The sequence below is a fragment of the Myotis lucifugus genome, unplaced genomic scaffold, assembly GCF_000147115.1.
Source record: "Myotis lucifugus unplaced genomic scaffold, Myoluc2.0 scaffold_93, whole genome shotgun sequence".
Taxonomy (NCBI): Eukaryota; Metazoa; Chordata; class Mammalia; order Chiroptera; family Vespertilionidae; genus Myotis; species Myotis lucifugus.
The window spans coordinates 2,084,532-2,108,871 of record NW_005871141.1 but is presented as its reverse complement, the minus strand read 5'-3'; the positions used below and the strand labels follow the sequence as shown (position 1 = coordinate 2,108,871).

Here is a 24,340-nt window from a genome sequence, read left to right as displayed (position 1 = left end):
TGGGCTTGTGAGGTGGGTTGCTTTCAGATATAAGTAACAAAACACAACTAACGGTGGCTTAAATAGCCCAGCCAGTGTCGCTCAGAGGTTGAGCATCAACCCATGAACCAGGAGGTCACGGTTTGATTCCCAGTTAGGGCACATGCCCAGGTTACGGGCTCAATCCCCAGTAGGGGGCGTGCAGGAGGCAGCCGATCCATGATTCTCTCTCATCATTGATGTTTCTATCTCTCTTTCCTTCTCCCTTCCTCTCTGAAATCAATAAAAACATATTTTAAAAAATTAAAATAAAAAGAATATTTAAAAAGTGGGTCAGAGATGGGGCGGCTCCAAATTTGACCAGTTCTGTGACTCCGAGATGCCACAGGTTCAGTTTGGCTTCTCTGCCATTGCATTAGCTTTCTCCTTGTGGTCACAGCTGGCTGTAGCCATTCCACGTCTCATCCTCACTCACCCATCTCCAGGGCAGGTGAGGAGAGAGGCTGGCAGTGTGCTTCTCTTCTCATCAGTGAGGGGCATTTTTCCAGACTCTCCTGATATCTCATTGGCTAGAATTTTCTCATACATAGTTAAGGGCTGAATGTGTTCCCCCCAAATTCCTAGGAAGAAGCCTTATCTCCCAGTGATGGCTTTTGGAGGTGGGGCCTTTGGGAAGTGACTGGGTTTAGATGAGGTCATGAGGTGTGGAATCCTATGCATGATAGGGATACAATAAGAGACACAAAGAAAAGGGGCTGTGTACTTTGTGGTCTGAATGAGCAAACTTTTGAGAATGAAAGGGCTGCTAACAGAGGGCACCACGGTGTCATCTGGACTCTGGAGGAAAACATAAATATATGGTCGCCCTGGAAACCAACAGCAGCCCTGTGGAAGGAGCAGGTGTTAGAAAGCATGGGTGTGTGACGGACCCAACCGGCCCCTGGGCCCTACCAAGCACTGTGGTCAGTACAGGGTCAGGATCCAAGAGAAAAACAGTTGGGCTCACAGAGTTGGGGGGAAAGTGAGGCAGGAACATTAGCAGATCAAAAGAAGAAGGGCTGGCTGCGTCACAGACAGCGTCTCTGGGATGGCTGGTAGGAATCTACCAGCGTCCAATCGAGTTGTCGGCAGTGATGGGTGTCTGCGATGTCTCAAGCCACTTACCTCACGTGGCTGTTGAGCAAGTGAATTATTAATTACAAATAATTTAAGTTCAAGTGTAAATAGCCACATGTGGCAACCGCATTAGAAAGTGCTGGTTTGGCCCTGACTGGTTTGGCTCAGTGAATAGAGCGTTGGCCTGCGGACTGAAGGGTCCCATGTTCGATTCCAGTCAAGGGCATGTACCTTGGTTGCGGGCACATCCCCAGTGGGGTTGTGCAGGAGGCAGCTGATCAATGTTTCTAACTCTCTATCCCTCTCCCTTCCTCTCTGTAAAAAATCAATAAAGTATATTTTTTTAAAAAAAGAAAGTGCTGGTTTGGATTAAGCCAGGAGAAAAGTGAAGCAAACATCAAAAGGCAGGATAGGAGGTGTTGTCCAGATGTTAGGGTAAACATCTGCAAGGAGTTCTGTGTAATGATGAAGTTCACAATGTGACAGTGCTGGATAAGAACCAGAGAAAAGAGTCGGTGGGACTCAGGAAGGTGAGGAATGAAGTCTGGATATGGGTAGCCGTGTGTGTGGCCCATAGGGGATGGCGGGAGTTGGAGTGCTCGGCGGCTTTGCACACTAAAGACCTTGAGGAAAGGTAAGTGGGTTCCCCAAGAACAAGAGATGAAAATCACAGGAGAGTTTGGGGTTGGTTTTCAGATATTCATTGTGTTCTGAGTTTCTGAGAAGACACTGTGGACCAAAAAGAGTGTCGATTCCTCCCTCTAGCCCTGGACATGGCAGGGAGGCAAAGGGGAGAAAATAAATTTTGTGTCCTTTTGACAAAGGAGAATAGTGGTGGTGTTAAACCTATTTTCTTCTTGTTAATGTCTGTAATATCCTCGTTATTCATTTAAAAAATATTTAAACTGGAGTAATAAATTGTATTAAATAATTTCATTTTTCAGATCTGCTTTCACTTTGGAAATGCACTCCATTTTGAGGTAAGGAACCATGCATAGTACATTGCATTTTTATAGGAAAAGACCTTTATACATGTGCAACTCTATGGTCATAAGAAAAGACCACAGAAGATACTCATTCATCCAGCTGTTAGCAGTGACTACTCTGAAGTGTGAAAATGTAGAGGGAAATTTTATACTTTTACATAATTTAATTAAGTTCTAGAAGAATTTTTCAACTAAAAGCAAGGAAAAAAATTAATGACCTAGAGATAAGCAGTGTAAATATTTCTAAATAAATACCTGTCATATAGAACTACAAAATTAGGAAGTGAGAAACCTAGTAGAATAATCATTTCTGATCTTAAGACACTAGGTCAGCTGTATGGAAATTTTCCTTGGATAAAACCTGTATTATCTGTTAAAGCACAATTAAAAATTTATACAATCATTTTCCATGGAAAGTTTCTAAAAAAAAAATATGGGCAATTTAAACCTTGACCCATCATTAAAACAATAAATTCATTAACTGACACTTTCACTACTCTTAGTCAAATTGAGATCAATAGGTTACTAAGATTTAGTCTTAAAACATTTAGTAATTTATTTTTAAAATATAAGCTACCACAGAAAAACTGAACTTCATTTTCCATTAGTAAGAAAAAAAAATGTTAATTTTAATTTGCTTATTTGTAAGGTCACTAAATTATTCTTTAACCTTTTAAACTCTTCACTCTGGGAAATCTTTTCTTTCTGGTAAAAATGAAACCCCAGGTGCTATACTGGTTTGGAGACAATCTGTTGAACTCCTATAGAATTTGCGAGAATATAAACACATTTCCTCTATGAAAAGGAAGTCTGTTAATAAATAGGAAATTTATACCTTGAAATGTACACAGCTTTCTTTAAAGTTCTAGTAAATTCCATGATACCATCCTGATGTCTCAGGCACTTACTCACTTTTCGGCCATGTCTTGTGGTTGTAGACCTTACACACCAGAAACGCAAACGAGCCGCCTCCTAAGCATGCCCACTCCGTGCGGCAGAAGCGAGCCTGGATCACCGCGCCCGTGAGTCTGCGGGAGGGAGAGGACCTGTCCAGGAAGAATCCGATCGCCAAGGTACTTTCTAAAGAGGAACAGGAAATGCATGCATATCACCAAAATGTGGTGGAAGACGACTTGTATGTCCACTTTCAAAGTTAAGGGAAATTCTATAATGTACTTAATTAGGTTTTTAATATTGCAGATGTATTTGAAAATTAGCAAAGCTTAATTTTTAGCAGGAACCTCTAGTTTTAAGATCTTCTTTCTTATATTGACCAGTGTCACCCCAACAAATTTAACTTAAAAAAATAGAAACCCACACCTGAAGCCTATATGATCATGTCACCCAATAAATTTAATTTAAAAAAAAAATAAAAACTTCCTCTTTCCCATTCTGGAAGATGCACCATCATTGGTGAAGACATATATATAATTTGGGGCTTTGATTAAATTAAGAGTTAAGGGATCTAGCACCAGTTGAATCTCTGTGTAAATGTTACAATAATCAAAAGAAGTATATGCTGGGGAGGAAAATTTCTTTTTCCTGCTACCCTCCTAGGTTCTCTCCCTAGGAACCTGTTGGACTGACAAAAGAAAAACTAACAGGAGAAAAGTGAACAAGTTTATTAACGTGTATATTATGCATGTCACACGTGAGAGTATCCAGAGATGAGTAACTCAAAGGTTTGGTTAGAATTCGGGCATCTTAGGAAAGGAACAATTCTTAAAGAAGTGACAAGGCAAAGGAAAAGGACCTTGAATTTGTAGGGGCAGCAAATGGTGGGAAGACATATATGGTAAACTGATGGTAGAAAAGACTCGTTAGTAAAGTTATGTGGAGTCCTTGTGCCATCTCAATACTGAAAAGGGTCTAAAGTTGTCGGTGACGATTAACTTTTGTCCTTGATAGAGAGGAGAGAGAGTGAGATCACCTTTATAAATGTATGCCCTGCATCTAGACAAATAGGGGGAGGGCAGAGAGCTTTTTTATATCCACTTCTTCTCAATTGCCTTCAGCTCAAAATAAACCCGTACCAAGGTGGCATATTTGGGAGTGGCATGTTCTGCCACCCTACACATGAAGAGTAATTTTCAAAATGAAAAACTGATTCCGAACACATAAGGTGACCATCTATCCAGCTTGAGACCGTCTCCATTAATGTCGCTGTCCTGGCTCAATAATTAATAACTCCCTTTCACGCTCAGTGTCCTATTTTTCTATGGTTACATATCATGTGCGAACCTGAGCCCTTGATTTTTTTTCCCTTAAAGGTGCTCTAAGTTCTACCCATTTCAGTAAATGGCACTATAATTCCATCCAGCTTTTTTAAAATGTAGCAAGTATTACGAGTTTCACCCCTGAAATATGTTCCGGGTCTGCCCACTTCTCTCCACTGCCACTCCCTCGTCCAAGTCAGCGTCATCTCTGACCTGTGTTCCCGAAAGAGTCTTGACCTTGTGTCCCTGCTCTCACTCTTGCCACCCCCATGCCAACGCCCGGCCCCACCACAGTTCATTCTCCCCAAAGCAGCCAGAGTGATGGGTTGAAAAGACAAATCGAAGCTTGTTCCCCAGCTTCCTGAGACCCTTTCAATTGCTTCCCTTGGGATTTAGTGGCCTTGACCTCCTCGCTGACCGCAGCTCCTAGCGCCCCATCCGCACTCTGCTACATCCCTCACTGATCTAAGCTCCCATCCGCACTCTGCTACATCCCTCACTGATCTAAGCTCGTTCCACTCCCCTTGGCCCTTCCCTCCCTCTGCTGGAAGCCCCGCCCCACAGGTATTTGCAGTGTCGGGTCCTCAGGGTTCCCTTCCCTGCCTCACCCCGTCCCATCCCTGTGTCGCTTGGTTTCTGGCGCAGACACTTCTAAGTTTCACTTCACCTTCCAGTCTTATACACGCCATGCATGACGAGCTCCTGGAAAGGAAGAGCAGCTACGTAACGGAAGATAGTATTTTCCATTTCCCAGCAACAGGTCGTTTCAAGAAAGCCTTCTAAAACCCAGATTTGTAATCCAGGCGTCACATCCCAGTATATGTGTGAGCAATTGAGGTTTTCATTTTGGTTTGGTTTGGTTTTCTGAAATATCTCAGTCATTCACACATTCTTTCGTTATGTTTCCCTAAAATGCACTGATTCTTTGGGGTTCAATAGGGAATAACTCTTCTTCTTACTAATTTTAATTATATACGTCGTTAAGAATAAAATTTACAAGAAAAGGAAAAAATCTTGTTAAACTTCCCCAACTTTCCAAATACTCTATCTAGAGATAATATTCCCCTGTTATTTCCATGCTAGATACATTCTGATATTGCAGAAGAAAGAAGAATAAAAATTACATACAAATACACTGGGAAAGGCATCACAGAGCCACCTTATGGTGTGTTTGTCTTTGATAAAGACACGGGAGAACTGAACGTTACCAGCATTCTTGATCGAGAAGAAACGCCCTATTTCCTGGTAAGAACAATTTTAAATTTATTAGTTTGAAGTTTTTTCGTTGGTAACTGTCATGATTTGTTTTATTATTTTTTGGTACCATGGCAGGTCATTACCTTAGGTTAAATCTAATCTCTTCTATGATTTGTGCCATGATTTCAGCTAACTGGTTATGCTTTGGATGAAAGAGGCAACAACCTAGAAAAGCCATTAGAACTGCGCATTAAAGTTCTTGATATCAATGACAACGAGCCCGTGTTCACTCAGGACGTCTTTGTTGGGTCCGTTGAAGAACTGAGCGCAGCACGTAAGTGTCCGCTGTTTTTATGAATGAATACCCAAAGGCATTGTAACCCCACTGTGGGGCTGAATGCGACCTCCTGTGACTCCGTGGAGGCTGCGTATTAACCACGGGACAAATAGTAACAAGCCTGTTGCTCTAGGTGTAGAACTGGCTTTTTTGTGATAAGTTCAAAAGATTTTACATGACTTGTTTTATACCCGCAGAACAGATATGGTGGATGGATGTGACATGTTGGATCTCTGTATCAGCTATTCTGCCTTGTAGCAGAAAAGCAGCCATAGAAAGTATGTAAACAAATGGGCATGGCTGTGTTCCAATAAAACTTTATTTACAAAACTGGTGGCCGACTAGCCTTGCCCGCTGGCAGTAGTTTGCTGACCTGTGACTCATGTCAGGTTTATTGGCATCATTCAATAGAGTGTTCTACATGAACACTTTCAGGAGAGATTTCTCTCTCTTTTTTAAAATATATTTTTATGATTTCAGAGAGATAGAAACACCAATAATGAGAGAAAATCATCAATCAGCTGCCTCCTGCACGCCCCCTACTGGGGATCAAGCCTGCCACCCCGGCATGTGCCCTGACCGGGAATCAAACGGTGACCTCATGGATCATGGGTCCTAGGTCCATGCTCAACCACTGAGCCACACCAGCCAGGCAAGACATTTCTCTTTGATCATATTCTGAAGAACAGCTGTGCTTCTCCTGAACTGTTTGTATCTTAATAAGCATCTGTTCGTATCTGTTCGTTCTTCTTTTTTTATTAGAGCTATTGTAAATAAATCTGTGGCCCTCCTGTAGCAAGTGTTGGGGACTTTACCCTAAGAATTGTATTACTAATGCTGGTCCTGCCCTTTCCTTGTTTTTCTTACTCCTTTAATCCACTCATACTTATTTCTTCGTCCAGTTCAGTTTTTTGATCTTGGTAAACTGTGGTTTTGATAAACACATGAAATCCTCCTTGGAACAAGCTGAAATGATACATAAAATAACATATATGCATGTGGTCAAGGTTGTTTCATTCTGGATGCCTTTGTTTCTAATGCCAGACACCCTTGTGATGAAAATCAACGCGACAGACGCAGATGAGCCCAATTCCATGAATTCTAAAATTTCCTACAAAATCGTATCTCAGGAGCCTGCTAACCCCCCAATGTTCTACCTGAATAAAGACACGGGAGAGATTTATACAGTCAGTAATACCTTGGACAGAGAGGTACATGAATATTTTATGTTGCTCATCTTCTAAACTCTCCTTTATTCTTTCAGGTTCTCCTCTCTGTTTCTCTGTTCAGTTTTCTTGCTTTGTTGTGTATTTCTAGTTCATAGGCTAACTCTTGGAATTATCCCCTCCTAGGGATGTGCTGTCCAATATGGCAGCCATTGGCCATATGTGGCCATTGGGCTCTTGAAATGTGACTGGTCCAAATTGAGTTGTGCTACAAACAGAAGATGTACCAAATTGGGAATACTTAGTATGGAAAAAGAAAAGAATGCAAAATGCCATCTTAATAATTTTTTGTTGATTACATTTTGAAATAATATTTGGGATACCATAGGTTAGATAAAATATATTTTTAATATTAACATCAGGGTTGTTTTTTTTACTTTTTTGAATGTGGCTGCTAGAAAATTTAAAATTGTCAAGGACAGCACTGTCTGGGGCCTCTCCAGCCGGGGTTCTGTTTGCTGGAGAGCTTCCTTCGTGTGCAGTTCTGTAATGAAACACTAGAGGTCTCCTCTACTGCTCAGAGATATGCCTGGGAAGGCAAACAGGTAGAGGTGGCAGCCCCATTATAGAACTATTTGTGAAGGGAAAAATTATTGTGAATCCCAAATTGGAAGAAAATTTGAGTAGGTGTCCTAGAAAGGCTGTTCTCTCAAACATTTCACATTTTTATTTCTAACTGAAAGGAAAAATTTTAAAAGAAAAAAGGGATCTAGAAGATTTTAACAGTGTGCATGAGTAAAATGGTGATGATCCTAAGAACCATAAATCACCACCCAAGTGCAGCCGGTACGTTTTGTATCTCTTGGAAGGATGTTTCACTCTGCCCAGAGAGGGACAGGGTTGTGCCCAATGTTCCTACTGAGATCTTGGTAGAATTCAAGAATTTTATTACTCTTAAACCTCTACTCTATGCCTTTCAATAAAATTAGAATGGAAAAGTATTATTTTGAAGTAGTGTGACTTTTTAATAAGCTGCTGTCCCTGAAGTATGGCAAGTTTAGCCCATAATCTTCCTTATCGGGCATTTACATAACATATGCCAGGTGCATCCCACACCTTTTACGTAGATGAACCCATTTAATCCACCTAGAAACCCAGTGAGGCAGATCCATTCATTATCCACCCCTTTTACACAGGAGGACACTGGGGGTCAAAGGAAGTGAGTGTATCCAGCACAGCTAGTAAGGGACAGAGCCAGCACTGGAGCCGGGCGCGGCCTCTGCCGTCCTCCTGTCACTGAGAAGTTCTGCCCCGCACAGCCGCCCCACGCACGGTGCTGGCTGCCCACCCTGTAACCTCCACCCCGCCACTCGGGTGGAGGCGCGGTGGGGGCGTGGGGAAGAGCAGGGTTCATTTGAGGTGAACATCTGAGATGCCGTTCTCTAGGGCACCTTCTCTAAGAATCAGATCTCTCGGGATGTCCGGACAAAGGTCAAGGTCACCACATTTTGCCTTCACTGGCCAGGTTTTCCTGGCGACTGGGTCTTTCTGCCTTAACTATTAGCTGAAAATGAAGTGTAGGGTAGAAAGAACCGATCCCTGTATTCTCGCCATCACTGCCAAGGTAGAGCAAAAGCCACTTTGAACAGCACTCTGTGTACAAACTGGTTTAAGGAGAGACTCATCTCCTAACAATATCACCAATGACATATTTAAGAAATTGACTAATATCCCCAAGGACATCTTTAAGAAATTAACTACCAGCAACTCCTCCAGGCTTCTCTGCCCCTTCTGGAAAATCGCTGACAGCAAATAAACATCTTCACACGAATAACAGCAGATCAGGAAACTTATGAGTCAATTGCACTGTGGTGCATTTCCTTGATGGTGAAGTGAATAAAACCAGGAAGACAGGTTTGGAGGCTTGATGTTCACCCCAGGGGTATTTGCATTGCCCTGCAGGAACGCAGCAGCTACACTCTGACAGTGGAAGCCAGAGACGGCAAAGGAGAAGTAACAGATAAGCCTGTCAAGCAAGCTCAAGTTCAGATCCGTATTTTGGATGTCAATGACAATATACCCATGGTGGAGAGTCAAAGGGTAACTATTATTTCATAACCAATGTGTCCACATATTCATACCTTAGTTTCACCTAAAAATGTATGACGTGTGTGTGTGTGGCATTAACATGAAAATCCTGTGCTCCTGGTTTGCAGTATGAAGGGACGGTTGAAGAAAACCGAGTCCATGTAGAAGTGACGCGCATAAAAGTGCTGGACGCAGATGAGAGAGGCTCGGATAATTGGTTAGCAAACTTTACATTTGCGTCAGGAAATGAAAGGGGTTATTTCCGCATAGAAACTGATAATCAAACTAATGAAGGAATCGTGATCCTTATTAAGGTAAGTACTATGTCTGTAGCCCTTTCCCCAGAACAAACCCATGGAACCAGTTTAAAAAATATTAACTGATAATGAATGCCCATTAACTTCCTTAGGAAAAGAAATCATTTCAAATTGTTCAGAATAAATATATTTTTTAAATGACATTGACCTTTAAAAAAATTAATTGGGGATGTTTCATAATCATCCTTCACAGTTACGAATATCCACATTGGCAGATTTTTAACTGCATGATATCAATATGAGTTGGAATACTCAGAGCTGCTGTGTTAAATGGTCCTATGCAACATTAAAATCACATGTGGGGGTGTGTGTGTGTGTGTTCTGTGTGTGTTCTAGTTCTCTCTTTTGAACAGTTCCCTTTGGTATTGCCTTTCTAGGAATTAGATTATGAAGAAATAAAGCATCTTGACTTCAGCGTGATTGTCACTAATAAAGCCCCTTTCCACAAGTCAGTGAAGAGTCAATATAAGCCGACACCCATCCCCATCAAAGTCAAGGTGAAAAATGTGAAGGAAGGCATTCATTTCCGAAGCAGCACCATCTCCATTCGCACCAGCGAGAGCATGGAAAAAACAAGCCTGAGCCAAGTTATTGGGAAATTTGAAGCTTTTGACGAAGACACTGGAAAAGTAGCCCGTGTAAAGTAAGAGATAGTGACGAGTAGAGTTGCTCGTTGTAAATTACTCTCAATGCCTGTTTACGACAAAATCGCAATGAAAGGCGAACCGTTCATTTCTTCCCACCCAGCATTCTAATTCCCCAAGGGGCTCTAGATTAACTTTCCAGAGTTGTCCCTGCCGCTGAGAGGCAGGGAGACGTTTCCCCTGGCGGGGTCCCTCGCCTCAGAGTTCTGGCTAGCAAGGCTAAAAAACAGCAAAGGAATAGCAAATTGTATGGCAAATTCCGCTTGATACCAGGTTGGTTAAAAGAAATAGTTGTCGCATGTATTTTAATGTGGAGAAACCAGTATCATTTGCACATCAATCCTGGAAATGACTCTTCATTGAAACCATGCTGTTTGGTGCAGGGATGGAGGAACCTTGGTCTCGGTCATGGTGGCTTTTACTCGGATACTTGGATTGAGAGCCCACTAGATGGCACCACTGTGCCTGCGGAAGGGACTGGGCTGTGCCCCCTTAGAGTGACACCTTAGGTGTGCATGATGGGTAAATGTTCAGAGTAAAAGTACATCTTAGATCGCAGGTCCATGCCACCAGAAGACGAATCTACAGACGGTTACTTACGGAGCCCAGTTAGAGTTACTCGGGTCAAATTTAAAGAAGCCCCGCCTGCCACCCACACGCACAGCCGGTCCTGCTGTCAGACAGGGTGGTTTGGTTGCCTTGCTGTCCTTGCACCTGGGAAATCTTACCTTTGCGTCCCTGGGTGCCAGCACTTCGAAAACAGTGTGTCGACGTGCGTGGTCAACCACAACAAGAATGCTGAATGCCCTGCAACAGTCTCTTTCCTTTGGGTGACTTCTTTTTTAAAAAATATATTTTTATTGATTTCAGAGAGGAAGGGAGAAGGAGAGACACACACAAACATCAATGATGAGAGAGAATCATTGATCGGCTGCCTCCCGCACGCCCCACACTGGGGATTGATCCCGCAACCTTGGCATGTGCCCTAATGGGGATTAATCCGTGACCTCCTAGTTCATAGGTCGATGCTGAACCACTGAGCCACACTAGCCGGGCTTGGTGACTCCTAATAGAATTCATCATCCAAGAGTAGCAAATTGCCTTTTCCCAAAATAATATTCACAAACAGCCTCCGCTGTGTTTTCTGCAATGTCTTGGTGACCCTGTGTTGCCCACCATACCTGCAGGAACCGCTCTGCTTCTTGAGAGTTTTGTGGTCTAGTATTTATTTCCACGGCTCCAACCCTAATGAGGCCGTCCCTATGGGGATCCCCAGCCTTGAGGACTCATGCTCTCTCTGACCATTTCTCACTGCTGCCCACTGAGGGTCTTACAGGTTCTAGTTCATTATCCTGCAATAATACTGGGCTATTTATTGAAACTTCTATTTCCCACCTATTTAACTTTGGCTGCTATTTTTATTAAGGGTGATAAGTATATCAAAATATATGTTCTGCCTGGAAAAAATAATGAACCATGTTCCTTATTTCTCAAAAGTATTTTCTTTCATTCTCTAGCATGCAATTACAGAACTTCAGTATGAGAAAGAGCTTAAAGGTCGATTCAGACCTACTATTGTACAGCTAAGGAATGGGACGCACAACTAAATTAAATAATTTTCTAACGTTTCCCTAACTAATTAGTGGCTGCTATTTAGAAATGCTGACAGGCACAGAAGAATTACTTCGTTAACTTTGTCATAATTTACTGTTTTACTGATTATTCACATGCATCCACTGTTTATTGATATTTGGCATAACATGTGAGCCGCCATCCTACTTTGAATGGTGTCTATACTTTCTACCGTAAAGAGAGAAGATTCCGTAACTGCGATCACATACATGGGAAATGTGATCCTTCTTACTAAGACTCTGCCTGTATTATTATAACTATGAATGTGGGAAACCATTGACATCAGTTAAGTCCAGGCTTTAAAATTCTAGACATGAAATTCAGAAATACTTGTGAAAATCCAAATGTATCATCCCTTACTGGTAGAAATATTAAAAAGCAGAAATTTCAGTTAAAGTATATAATTGGAATTTTTTAAATAGCAATGTAAACAAGTATTGCTATAAATTAGCAAACAGCAACTTAACAGAAAATAAATTATCATTCTGGTTAACTGAACCAAATACTCATTGGCTTATGTTTGGATTCAGTTATTTGTAAACGCAATGGTATTAAATTACATACATTTCTGAAGACATAATATGAAAGTTCTCCTTGCCTTTCTCAAAGTTACCTCCTTCCACACTAATTCTCCTGGCTTTGAGGGAAGAAACCCAGAAATCACTTCATCAGCATTGCTTTCACTTTTAACCATTTCTCACTGAAAGAAGCCTTATTGCTCTTAGCGATCAACAATATTCCAAAATGTTAAAGTACTTCCATTTTTAAAATTGGTCTTTTTAGCCAAAACCGGTTTGGCTCAGTGGATAGAGCGTCGGCCTGCGGACTAAAAGGTCCCAGGTTCGGTTCCGGTCAGGGGTGGGTTGCGGGCACATCCCCAGTGGGAGATGTGCGGGAGGCAGCTAATCGGTGTTTCTCTCTCATCGATGTTTCTAACTCTCTCTCTCCCTTCCTCTCTGTAAAAAATCTATAAAATACATTTTTTAAAAAAAATTGGTCTTTTTAAATATTGATAATAAACAATATGATGCCAATAAACAATAGAATGTGAGACCACTTTTCTCCGCCAGGTCTCGTTGGGTAACTACATCATTCTCCAAAGGTTTACCCCAAACTTCAGGGAGAGTAGACTGAGAGCTAGAGACAGACTTGTGAAACTCCGCCAAACAGGCAAAGGATGGCCGCCCTTGTGTGTATGTCTTGAGTTACAGGAACAAGGAAGGTTCCAAAGTAAGTGTTGTATGCAGTAAAGAGAGGAGCTTTTAGGATGGTTTCAGGAAATTAAAAGCATTTCAAATTAATGCCTATCACAAGAACATATACAGTGAAGCAAAATTTAAACTTGAAAAAGTTGTAAATATTAGAGAGGCACAGTTTATCCAGAATTCAAAATTAATTTTGTTTGTTTTAAACAGATATACCAAATTGGAAGACATAGACAGCTGGGTCTCTGTGGATTCTGTCACATCTGAGATTAAACTTGTAAAATTTCCTGATTTTGAATCCAGATATGTCCAAAATGGTACATACACTGTAAAGATTTTAGCTATCTCAGAAGGTAAGTTATTAAATAATATTTTTCTTGGTTATATATGGTTTGATGTTATTTTCCAACATCACAGACCTTCCTTTTGATCTTATAGAAAAATCAAATCTCTCCAGTGGAGAAATTTTCACATTTCTACTTATTTAATGGATTAAAAGATATTACGTGATCTAACTATGAAAAATATCTAGGATAGGAAGTGTCCTAATTTGTTAGGACCTTCTTATGAAAATGGCAAGAAAATTCAAACTATGCTTGTTATCAGCAGTAGAATCAGAATATACATATTTGTTTCTTCCCTTTAAGATTCTCCTAGAAAAACCATCACTGGCACTGTTGTGATCACGGTGGAAGACATCAATGACAACTGCCCCACCCTGGTGGACCCAGTGCTGAATGTCTGTGATGACGTGCAGTATGTGAACGTGACCGCGAGGGACCTGGATGGGTACCCAAACAGTGACCCTTTCACTTTCGTCATCATTGACAAACCAGCTGGCATGGCAGAGGAATGGAAAATCGTACACAAAGAAAGTAAGCCAAGTCACTGGCTGACACGTCAAAATATTAAGACAAATTGAAAACCTTTATACTAGAGGCTGTGTTTCTTTTATAAATTATACTAGAGGCCCGGTGCACAAATTCGTGCACGGTGGGGTCCAGGCGGCCCGCCCCTATCAGGCCAAGCAGGGGGAGGGGAGCAGCCCCACCTCCTGGCTGAACTCAGGTCAAACTCCCGGTGGAGGGGACAATCTGCATATTACCCTTTTACTATATAGGATTTCCAATACAATTTTCAAAGCGGCTATAAAATGAGGTTTTGAACCTTGGGCATAGTGTCCTTTATCTGGCTCGAATCCAATATCCCATTTGGAACAACAGAAGAGGGAGAGAAGAAAAATCACCTAATGTCCTAATGATAGCTGGGCGTTCTCTAAATTGCTCTTGAAGATGTGACTGTGTCTCACAAGCTGAGGAGCATCTTGCCCATCTAAGCAAAAAGTAACATTTATTGGTCACTTATGTGCCAGGCACTCTGCCGGCCCTTCAGACACATGATCTCATTTAATCCTTTCTCCACAACACTATTCCTTCATTCTAGCTGAGGAAACCTTGATTTAACTAAAGTTAGGTAGCTTGTTCAAGGTCACGAAGCGGGTGAGTGATGGACACCCATTAAGGAGGGTCTCTGTGACCCTCCATGCCAGACAGCCTTACGCTTATGGCCACTTCCTGGACACAGCTCTCTCAGAAGGTAAGTCCGCCTTCTGATGTGAGCCTCCGGGTGCCCTTCGGGTGGTTTTGGATGTACAAAGACCCACCCAGAAGACTTTTTTCCTAAACAATTAGTGTTCATTTTCTAAAGTTTCAAATGTCAAACCCAAGTTTTTCTTAATTTACAGATCTATTGTTAAACATTTAAAGTTTAACAACTTCACAATCACTTTACAAGGCTTTCAGTAATGTTAAAGCTGGTGACAGGCACCATAAGTTAATTATGCTCTTCTCTCTGTTGTCTGTTTGAAATTTCCTGGATAAATTTTTTTTGTGTGAAATGATAAAATAAAGGTCATTCAATAGAAGTACCATTTAACTCACCACTTGTGTGTCACTGTATTCCCAGTACATAAAATAGTTTATAGTATTTGGCAAACCACACACATTTGTTAAGACTAATCATCATAAAAGTAAGGCATGTCTCACTCCTATCCTTTGCTCTTCACCCACGTATTTGGAGTGTCTGGACTAAGCAAGAAATTAGACCAAACCCTTTTCATACCAACATGCCAGCCTACCTCTGGGGTGTCTCCAAAAGTGGATAGTTTCACCTTCCCTCCCCCCAAAAGGAAAAAAAAAAAGAGCCATGAAGAAAGGATGAAGCTTCTAACTGGTGCTAAATGTTATTGGCCACGAAAAACTGTTTCTAGCCCAGACAGTGTGGCTCAGTGGTTGAGCATCAACCCATGCACCAAGAGCCAGTTTCATTCCCGGTCAAGGGCACATGCCCAGCTGCCAGCTCAATCCCCAGCAGGGGGAGGCAGGAGGCAGCCAATCAATGTCGATGTTTCTCTCTCACCAATGTTTCTGTCTCTCTCCTTTTCTCTCTCCCTAAAATCAATAAAAACTTACTTTAAAAATAAAATGTTTCCATAACTCACTCTTGCCCTTCTCGGTCATCACTCATTTCATTCCCTCTTGCCTCTTCCCCCACAGGTACCAGCGTGCTGCTGCAGCAACGCGAGCGAAAGCCCGGGAGAAGCGACATCCAGCTCCTGATTTCAGACAGTCAGGGCTTCAGCTGCTCGGAAAAGCAGATCCTGAAGCTCACGGTGTGCAAGTGCCTGGACGGCAGCAGCTGCGTGGAAGTGCTGCACGGCGGCTACGTGGGCCTGGGGCCGGCCGCCATCGCGCTGATCATCTTAGCCCTTCTGCTCTTGCTGCGTGAGTACTGTGTTTGGCTCCTTCGGTCATTAAGGGCTTTCCTGGAGTTGTTACCACAGCAGTCGTGGGTTCCTTTACAGTTATCCTCACCCCTGAACACTGAGGATGAGGAGGGAAACAAGGACTCATCATTGGTGAATTCACCAAAGGTTATTAGAGCACGCCTCAGAACTTGGTTGAATAAAAATGTATCATTTTCGGATTTAAATCACCAAGGCTACCATGCGTGATCTTCAGCAACCTTTTAACATAGACAACGCTGGGGTCCCCATTTAAAAAAAACAAACTTTTTTTTTTTAATGTTTGAATTATAGTTTACATTCAGTATTATTTTGTATTAGCTTCAGGTGCACAGCATAATGGTTAGACAATCATATACTTTACTATGCGTTCCCCCTGATATTTCCAGTGCCCGCCTGGCACCATACACAGTTATTACAATATTATTGGCCGTATTCCCTGTGCTGCACTGTATATCACTGTGACCGCTTTGTAACTACCACGTTGTACTTCTTAATCCCTTCACCTTCTGCACCCAGTCCCTCAACCTCCCTCCCCTCTGGGAACCCGCAGTCTGGTCTCTGTGTCTGTGAGTCTGTTTCTGTTTTGTTTTGTTTTGTTTTGTTTATTTGTGTTGTTCTTTAGATTCCACATGTGAGTGAAATCCTGTGGCATCTGCCTCTCTCTCACTTACTTCGCGTAGGTGGTGTCCCCGTTTGAGCAGCTCTGTGAGGCAAGGCCCTGGTCTCTTCTTCGCTGCCCAGTGCCTAGGACAGGGCCTTGCCCACAGGAGGCACTCAGACAAGATTGGGTGCCTGAATTTGCGTTATGGATACAAGGTTATTTCACAAGCTCATCTTATTCTCATTCATCTTTGCTTTGCACATTCAACTGGTCAGAGCCCACCTCCCCGACCCTCTGCGTGGCTTGCCCTTCAGCGGGGCCCACAGCACTGAGACTTCTGTGCTTCCCAACAGTGAGGACCCGTCCTGCCTGCCTTGCATGTCCTCCAAGACCTCAGGGTTCCTTTCATGAGAACAAAGGGCTGCAGTCTGAGGTCACGTGGAAGACCACTGCCCCTGACCACTGAACGTGGGCAGAGGGCCATTTCTGAGGCAGCCCCGCCATTTCAGTGACAGGGAGAGCTTGGCGAAGCCATTAGTAGGTGTTCGAATGAGTGCTCACCACTCAACAGTGTACAGTGTGCTTTCGTACCGTCGTCTCTGCTTTATGATACAGACACACACCAGCAGGTGACTTCCCTCAGTTCCCCAGGCTGGTAGGGAGGTCCCGGAGCTGGGGAGCCCCTGCACTGCCTTCTCACTCACATTCCCCGGGGCCTACTGTGGCACTTGGCACCTGGTACACCTGTGACAAATATTTGCTGAATTTGCACAAATGTTGAACTGCCCCTGGCTGATTTCAATCTTTTTATTGCTCACAGTAGCTACAGTGACTGTGCTGTCAACTGTTAATATAAGAAATGTCTAGGGAGTCGTCATTTCGTCATTGGAAGCTGCCTAATGGGAGTGGCAGTAACACCCAATTCTGGTGGACTGTGCACAGGTGTAGTTAAAGTCTTTACGACCTTGATGGAGAGGCCAGCATTGGCCTTCACTTCCTCCTGGAGGTAGAATGAGATTTAAGGGGGGGGAGCTCTGAAATTGTACTGAGTTCTAGATCTATCCTAAGGGTTTTTTTAATGCAGAATCGTTTTAGAAAGTAATACGAAAGTAACTCAAAGGTAGATTTGAACCTCAGTGAGTCTGCCTTTTGCCCAATTCTACTCTAGGAGGAAGTGGTGAAGGATTATAGAAATTCCAATGTGCTCGAATATTTGAGCATGTTAAAATGTTTCTACCCTTAGGAGCTTTTGATTTTTTTAACACATTTTTTTGGGGGGGATGAAAGTGGCCTAACCAGTTTGGCTCAGTGGATAGAGCGTTGGCCTGAGGACCAAAGGGTCCTGGGTTCTATTCCGGTCACGGGCATGTACCTCTATTGCAGGATCCTCCCTGGCCCAGGCCCTGGTCAGGGCATGTGCAGAAGGCAACCAATCCATGTGTTTCTCTCACATTGATGTTTCTCTGTCTTTCCCTCTCTCTTCCGCTCTCTCTAAAAAATCAATGGAAAAAATATCGAGTGAGGATTTAATAAAAATATAAATAAATAAAAATAAAGATGAAAATGATTTTAAAAAATTGAAGTCTTTAAGTTGGTTATGATGATTTAGATACTATTGTATTCAGTGTTAGTGTTCCACTCAGTAACCAGACACCTCTTCCTGACAGACAAGGCCCCTGAATCTGCAGGACCCCACATCCTGCCTGTAGACTTTGGTGTGCCTTTCCCACGACAAGCTTGGCAAGACTGGATCAGGGTGAAGAAAAGAAAAGGAAAAAATAGGGTTGTAAATAAGTGAAGACTGAATTCCAGGAAGTGATATATGCAAATTCCAAAATTATATGACACATTTAAAATTAAGTTGGGACTAACGGTTTTTGGGCTTAATTTTGTTTCTGTCCAGTTGTACCACTTTTACTGCTGATGTGGCACTGTGGAGAAGGCGCCAAAGGCTTCGCCCCCATTCCTGGCACCGTGGAGATGCTGCACGCTTGGAATAACGAAGGGGCACCACCTGAAGACAAGGTCAGATCATGGGATAAGCATGGAACTCGTCTTCTTTTCTGATTTTAAGGGCCTTTGGGAAGTGTTTCTAACATGTTAGGTCATGAGAGAGTAACGTGGTCCTTACAGATTTCATTCGCATGCCTTTAAATGAGACATATTTTGTGTTCGTTGCCAAGGCAGAGTTGAGGTGGCTTTGCTGTACTGTGGCAGGTCCTGGGTTACAAAGAATGTAGAAAAGGGGTCAGGTCGTGACACGGGAATGTACAACAAAGGTTAGAGAGAACAAGAGTGTGTAGAGATTTAGGATGAAAATATTTCTTATTGCCAATACTAAGGGGCAGTTTTTCACAACCAGATGTTCCTGCATTTTCATTTCCTCAGTACATAGGGTTGGCAGAGGTAAGCCCACCACCCATTACAGTTATAAAAGATTACAAAACCCCCTCTTCTACCTACTTAATAGCATCTCCTGTCTCTCTTCACTGAGTCTTCACCCCGAGTCTCTCATCACAGTCTACAGTGAGCTTCATGTCTAATAGGATATGATTTAGCATCAAGTATCCGAGAACTCAGAACAACAGTGGCTGAAGTATACATGTGGGCGGTGCAGGACCAACATGGTGATCCCATATGGCGGCCGGCTCCTTTTTCCTTATCGTCCCTCCACAGATGAGTTCCATCCCCTACTGTCTTCATGCTCCAGACACTAACTGCTGTCCCCACATTCCCAAAAGCAGACAGGAGAAAGGTGAAGACCCGACCCTGAAAAACATTCCCAAAAGACACATCCTCCTTATCTGCCTGAAATCACATTCACCAGCCTTAGTCAGGTGGCACTTCTACCAGCAATGGAGGCTTAAAAATAGAATCGGTATTTGCGATGACCATGTGTCCAGCTAGACAGAAATAATGGTTCTATCATCATAAAGAAGGCTTTAAACTCTAGAGCAGTGATGGCAAACCTTTTGAGCTCGGCGTGTCAGCATTTTGAAAAACCCTAACTTAACTCTGGTGCCGTGTCACATATATAAATTTTTTGATATTTGCAACCATAGTAAACAAAGACATATTTTTGATATTTATTTTGTATATTTAAATGCCATTTAACAAAGAAAAATCAACCAAAAAAAATGAGTTCGCATGTCACCTCTGACACACGTGTCATAGGTTCGCCATCACTGCTCTAGAGGAAAGTTGGAATGCAATTGGTGCCAATAGAGTAAATGAGCCATGACCATATATATATATGGCTAATATGCAAAGTGTCCCCTCGGGAGTTCGACCGCTCGCTATGACATGCACTGACCACCAGGGGGTGGCATGGAACAAAGGAAAACCCCAGCCAGCAGCCGGCAGCTGGGGAAGGGAGGCCCCAGCCGGTAGCTGGAAGGCCCCGATCGGCCCTGATCGCTGGCCAGGCCTAGGGACCCTACCCATGCACGAATTTTGTGCACCGGTCCTCTAGTATTTAAGTAACTTTTGTTTTCTCCTTGGATTATAATCATCTAAAAAAACAGGAAGGTAGAAGGGGGGTCTTTAGAAGCCTCAAAGAAAAGTTATTCAACCCAAAACTGTTTTCCAAATTTGTTTCTGTGGAAAGAGCTTATTGTGTGCCCACTTAGCTCAGATCCTACCACCCGGATGGACCCTTCACCCCTCCAACTCAGTTCTCAACTGCGTTTGCCCTCACAGGTGGTGCCATCGCTGCTGACAGCGGATCAGAGAGAGAGCGTGGCTGTGGGCAGCGGAGTGGGAGGCGTGGCAGCCAAGGAGACCACCGTGAAAGGAGGCAGCTCCGCTTCCTTCACCAGAGTGCAGCATGACATGTCCGAGGTGGACGGGCGGTGGGAGGAACACAGGAGCCACCTCTCCGGGGGCACCACCCAGGTCACAGGGACAGCAGGAGCCCTCCAGGGCGGCGAAACCATCAGGACCACCAGGGCCACGGGGATTTACAGAGACATGGCCGGAGCTCGCGCGGCTGCTGCTGCTGCCATGAGTGAGGAATTCCTAGGAAGCTATTTCACTGAGGTAAGGGTTGGGGTGTAGGTTTGGGAGAAAAGCTGTGTATATGTGAATGTGATATGATTAGGCTAGTTATTGCCTTGGATCTGGATGAGACTTTGTTATTTCGTTTTTGAAAGAGATTGCAGACAGGTAACGAGGGAAGAGAGATGCAACCCATTGAACCAGTCCGTCAGCTGACTTAAGTAGTGATCACCAATGACCCCACAGGTTTTTTTTCTTAATATATTTTTTTATTTTTTAATATATTTTTTTATTGATTTCAGAGAGGAAAGGAGAGGGATAGAGAGATAGAAACATCAATGATGAAAGAATCATTGATCAGCTACCTCCTGCATGCCCCCTACTGGGGATCGAGCCCGCAACCCTGGCAGGTGCCCTGACTGGGAATTGAACCATGACCTCCTGGTTCGTGGGTCAACACTCAACCACTGAGCCATGGCGACTGGGCTCACAATACTGATATTTTTTTAAGAATACGGGCCAATGTGTTGCCGGATGTCCTTCAGTGTGGGTCTCTAATGTTTCCTTGCAATTCGCTCCAGTTACGGATTTTGGGCAGGAATATAGTCTTGTCCTTAAATGAGGTGGTGTCACTGACTCTGCGCCTCTGTTTTTATTTCCTTTTTAGAAAGCCGCCTGTTACACTGAGGAAGATGACTGCCTCGTAGGCAAAGACTGCCTCCTGCTGTATTCTCAGGAGGACACCGAGTCGCTCCACGGCTCCATTGGCTGTTGCAGTTTTATCGAAGGAGAGCTGGATGACCACTTCTTGGATGACTTAGGACTGAAATTCAGGACGCTGGCTGAAGTGTGCTTGGGCCGAAAAATAGAGATGGGCCTGGAAGTTGAGCAGAGGCCGGCACCCGTGAGAGAATCCGCTTCCCACTCCCTCTCTGAGCAAACGAGGGTCCATTCAGAGAGTTCCTTCTCCTCAGCTGGGAGCGTGCAAGTTCCCACATCTGTGCTCGAAGCCAGTGCAGAGGAAATAACTCGGGAAACAGTCACCGAGAGGGTTGTGTCCTCTAAGCAGGGCCAGCAGGTAGCCGCGCAGCTCCCTGACCCACTGGCAGCCGGAAATGTCATCGTGACAGAAACGTCCTTTGCCACGGGCCTCACTGGGCCACCCCCCGCAGTGGTCCTGGGTCCCCGACAGCCTCAGGGCCTCATAGTGACGGAGCGGGTGTACGCGCCAGCCTCTGCCGCGGGGGATCAGCGCTGTGCTCATCAGCACTACGCTCATCAGCACTACGCTAATGAAGGCAACATCACGGTCACGGAGAGGCTCATACAGCCCAGCGGGGGCCTGTCCGGGGCCCTGGAAGGCACCGCCCACCTGCCAGATGGACACTACGTGATGGTGAGGGAGCGAGAGAGCTTCCTGGCCCCCAGCTCGGGCGTGCAGTCGGCTCGGGCCCAGGCCAGCGCAGCAGGCGGGCGGAGCGTGACCGTGACCGAGAGGGTGCTGACACCCGCTTCCACCCTGCAGTCCAGCGCCCCGGTGGCCCCTCAAACGGCCATGACGGCCAGGACTGTGGTTACGGGAGCTGTAATCCCTGGCCCTCCGCCCAGTTTCAGCTCCGAGGAGTCTGGTCATTCTGGTTGCACTGTAACCACCGCGTCCACCAGGGTCTCCAAGCACAGCACCGTGCAGCACTCCTACGCCTGAGCAGCCAGCACCTGCAGCCCTCACCCCTACGCCTGAGCAGCCAGCACCTGCAGCCCTCACCCCTACGCCTGAGCAGCCAGAACCTGCAGCCCTCACCCTCCTACACTTGAGCAGCCCTCACCCCTACGCCTGGACAGCCAGCACAGCACATCCCTCACCCATATGCCTGAGCAGTCAGCGCAACGCAGCCCTCACCCCTACGCCTGAGATGCCTGCAGTCTCCCAGAGGTCAACAGCAGTAACTGTCTCCCGTTTCCAGGGGACCTGCCTTTCATGAGCCTCACAGACAAGAAGCATGTACACAAAGTTAAAGTGTCTCCATCACTGACAGACAGCGGCCCTGGCCAGCTCAGCGTCCAGGAGGCCCTCAGAAATGCTCTGGGATTTAGTGAGTTGTGGCCACACAATAGTCACAAATCAAGTTAATGAGAGGGAATCTAGCTTCTGGGAATTTACCAAATTAACACAGAGCATCCAGGTCAGCAGCACACAGCAGAGCCAGGAAGCCATGGCCCCTGCACAGCCTCTTCTGCAGCCCGTCCTTCCTGCACCTGCCACACTGTCCACACTCACTCTCCCAAAGGTGCACACAGGTTGGGCGACCAGTTAAGGCTAGAGGTCTTCCCATCTGTGTTGGGGACTGAATTGAGCACTGACATGCTAAGAACACATTACATGTTTCTGTGCATATAACTGTGTATGATTGTGTGTGTTTGTTATATGGCCTTAAAAATAGCATTATACCTCCCCTTTGTCTCAGTAATCAGGAAGACATTGAATACTTCCAATTCAGTGGAATTATCCAGGGGAAAATTCATAACTATAAAATCACTTTACTTTTGATAGTAATAATATACTATTTCTAAAACCTCAGGCTCTATTATCTTCTAACTTTGTACAGCTAAATTCACCACAATGCTATCTATGAACAGTATAGAAAGAACCACGCCTGTTTTGGAGCTGGTATTTATCCTCAGTGCCTAACATGGGTGCCAAATCAATATTTGTGGCATAAGTGGGTTTTACAAGCCACTCTCTTTAAATTTTCAAAACATTGAAAGACCTTATAATTTATAGAATCATGAGTTTGAAGTTAGTATTTTATTCTGTCTCAAAGTTATTGACTAGGCAATCATGACTTACTACATGTTAAATATGTAACTGACATGAATTTGGGTAACACCCTTGCCCTTTTTTGGAAGCGATTTGGGTGTTTTGACCAAATAAATAGATTATATTTTTATTGCTCCTTGAAAAAAAAAAATCCATTTCAGGTTTCAAAGTATATGTTCACATCAGTAACAATTTATATAAATATTCTCCACAACAAACAATCATTTTCAGAAATTTTAAATACTATGTAATTTTGTGATTGTTCAAGATATTTTGCTTAGGGGAATGAATCTGTAAAATATTATTTTTGTAGCACATTTATAGAAATGTTGACTTGAATTGTGTTATGCACAAGACTGATACTTTTTGCTCCCACTGACTATGAGTAAAAGGCAAATGTTTAGACACCATAAGTGCATGACCAAGGTGAAGGTCATTCTACCATTCACCTAAATTTTTTACTCTCTACTTAGGATTGTTGCTTCTTTTTATTATTATAGAGTTAGTAGTTATATTTTGTCAAGTATGCGGCAGGAATAGCACTACTGTGTGGAAAGTAAACATGACCTAACTACTTCAAACAAACAAAACTTGGTCTTAAACTCCCCCCCACTCTCCACCCCCCCCACCCCCACCCCAGGGCCAGGCGTGGGAACCCTGGCCTGTCTCATGTGTATAGCGTAATCACATTTTCTAAATGGCTTTCTCTGTTCCCAAAAGGGTGATTTGTATTAGTTTTTATATTTGTTCCCTGGGAGACTCTATTTGTATGCATATCATCAAAATATTTAAATAAAGAATGACCTTTAGAGCAGCTCTTTGCCCATATCTTTTTATTGCTCCGGCATATCTGACAAGGGATGTCGCTGGAGGTTAGAGGAGGAGGGGGCACCCTGAAGGCCGGTGCCTGTTGGGCATTTTAAACTTCCATCCGGCTCAGCAACCCCTTGGAAGAGCACATTTCCCTTCCGAAGTAGCACAGAACACAAGAAGGCCCGGTTAAATTTGAATTTCAGATCAATGAATGGGGGAGGGGAGTGCTGTTTGTTTGCTCTTATTTATTGATTTTGTGAGAAAGACAAACACATTGATTTGTTGTCCCACTTATACATTCATTGGTTGATTCTCTTTTTAATACATGTTTATATTGATTTCTGAGAGGAAGGGAGAGGGAGAGAGATATAGAAACATCAATGATGAGAGAGAACCGTGGATCTGCTGCCTCCTGCACGCCCC

The 24,340-nt window shown here is 43.8% G+C and overlaps 1 protein-coding gene across 1 annotated transcript; it reads left to right on the top strand.

Annotated features, from left to right (window-relative positions):
* The first annotated feature begins 358 nt into the window (after positions 1–358).
* Positions 359–23,918, top strand: DSG2 (desmoglein 2). Its single transcript, XM_023756403.1, has 14 exons — positions 359–469; positions 3,020–3,154; positions 5,381–5,542; positions 5,684–5,828; positions 6,876–7,042; positions 8,960–9,097; positions 9,214–9,399; positions 9,780–10,045; positions 13,094–13,236; positions 13,531–13,758; positions 15,439–15,666; positions 18,194–18,315; positions 19,990–20,328; positions 20,954–23,918. The coding sequence occupies exons 1-14, from the start codon at positions 359–361 to the stop codon at positions 21,989–21,991; spliced, it is 3,408 nt and encodes a 1,135-aa protein (XP_023612171.1). The 3' UTR covers positions 21,992–23,918.
* The last annotated feature ends 422 nt before the right edge of the window (positions 23,919–24,340 follow it).

Excerpts from the sequence above, each read along its gene's own strand:
- DSG2 (XM_023756403.1), top strand. The coding sequence starts at position 359 with ATGCCACAGGTTCAGTTTGGCTTCTCTGCCATTGCATTAGCTTTCTCC. Across the intron at positions 470-3,019 it reads CTCACCCATCTCCAGGGCAG|ACCTTACACACCAGAAACGC; the intron begins GTGAGGAGAGAG and ends TTGTGGTTGTAG. Across the intron at positions 5,543-5,683 it reads AAGAAACGCCCTATTTCCTG|CTAACTGGTTATGCTTTGGA; the intron begins GTAAGAACAATT and ends CCATGATTTCAG.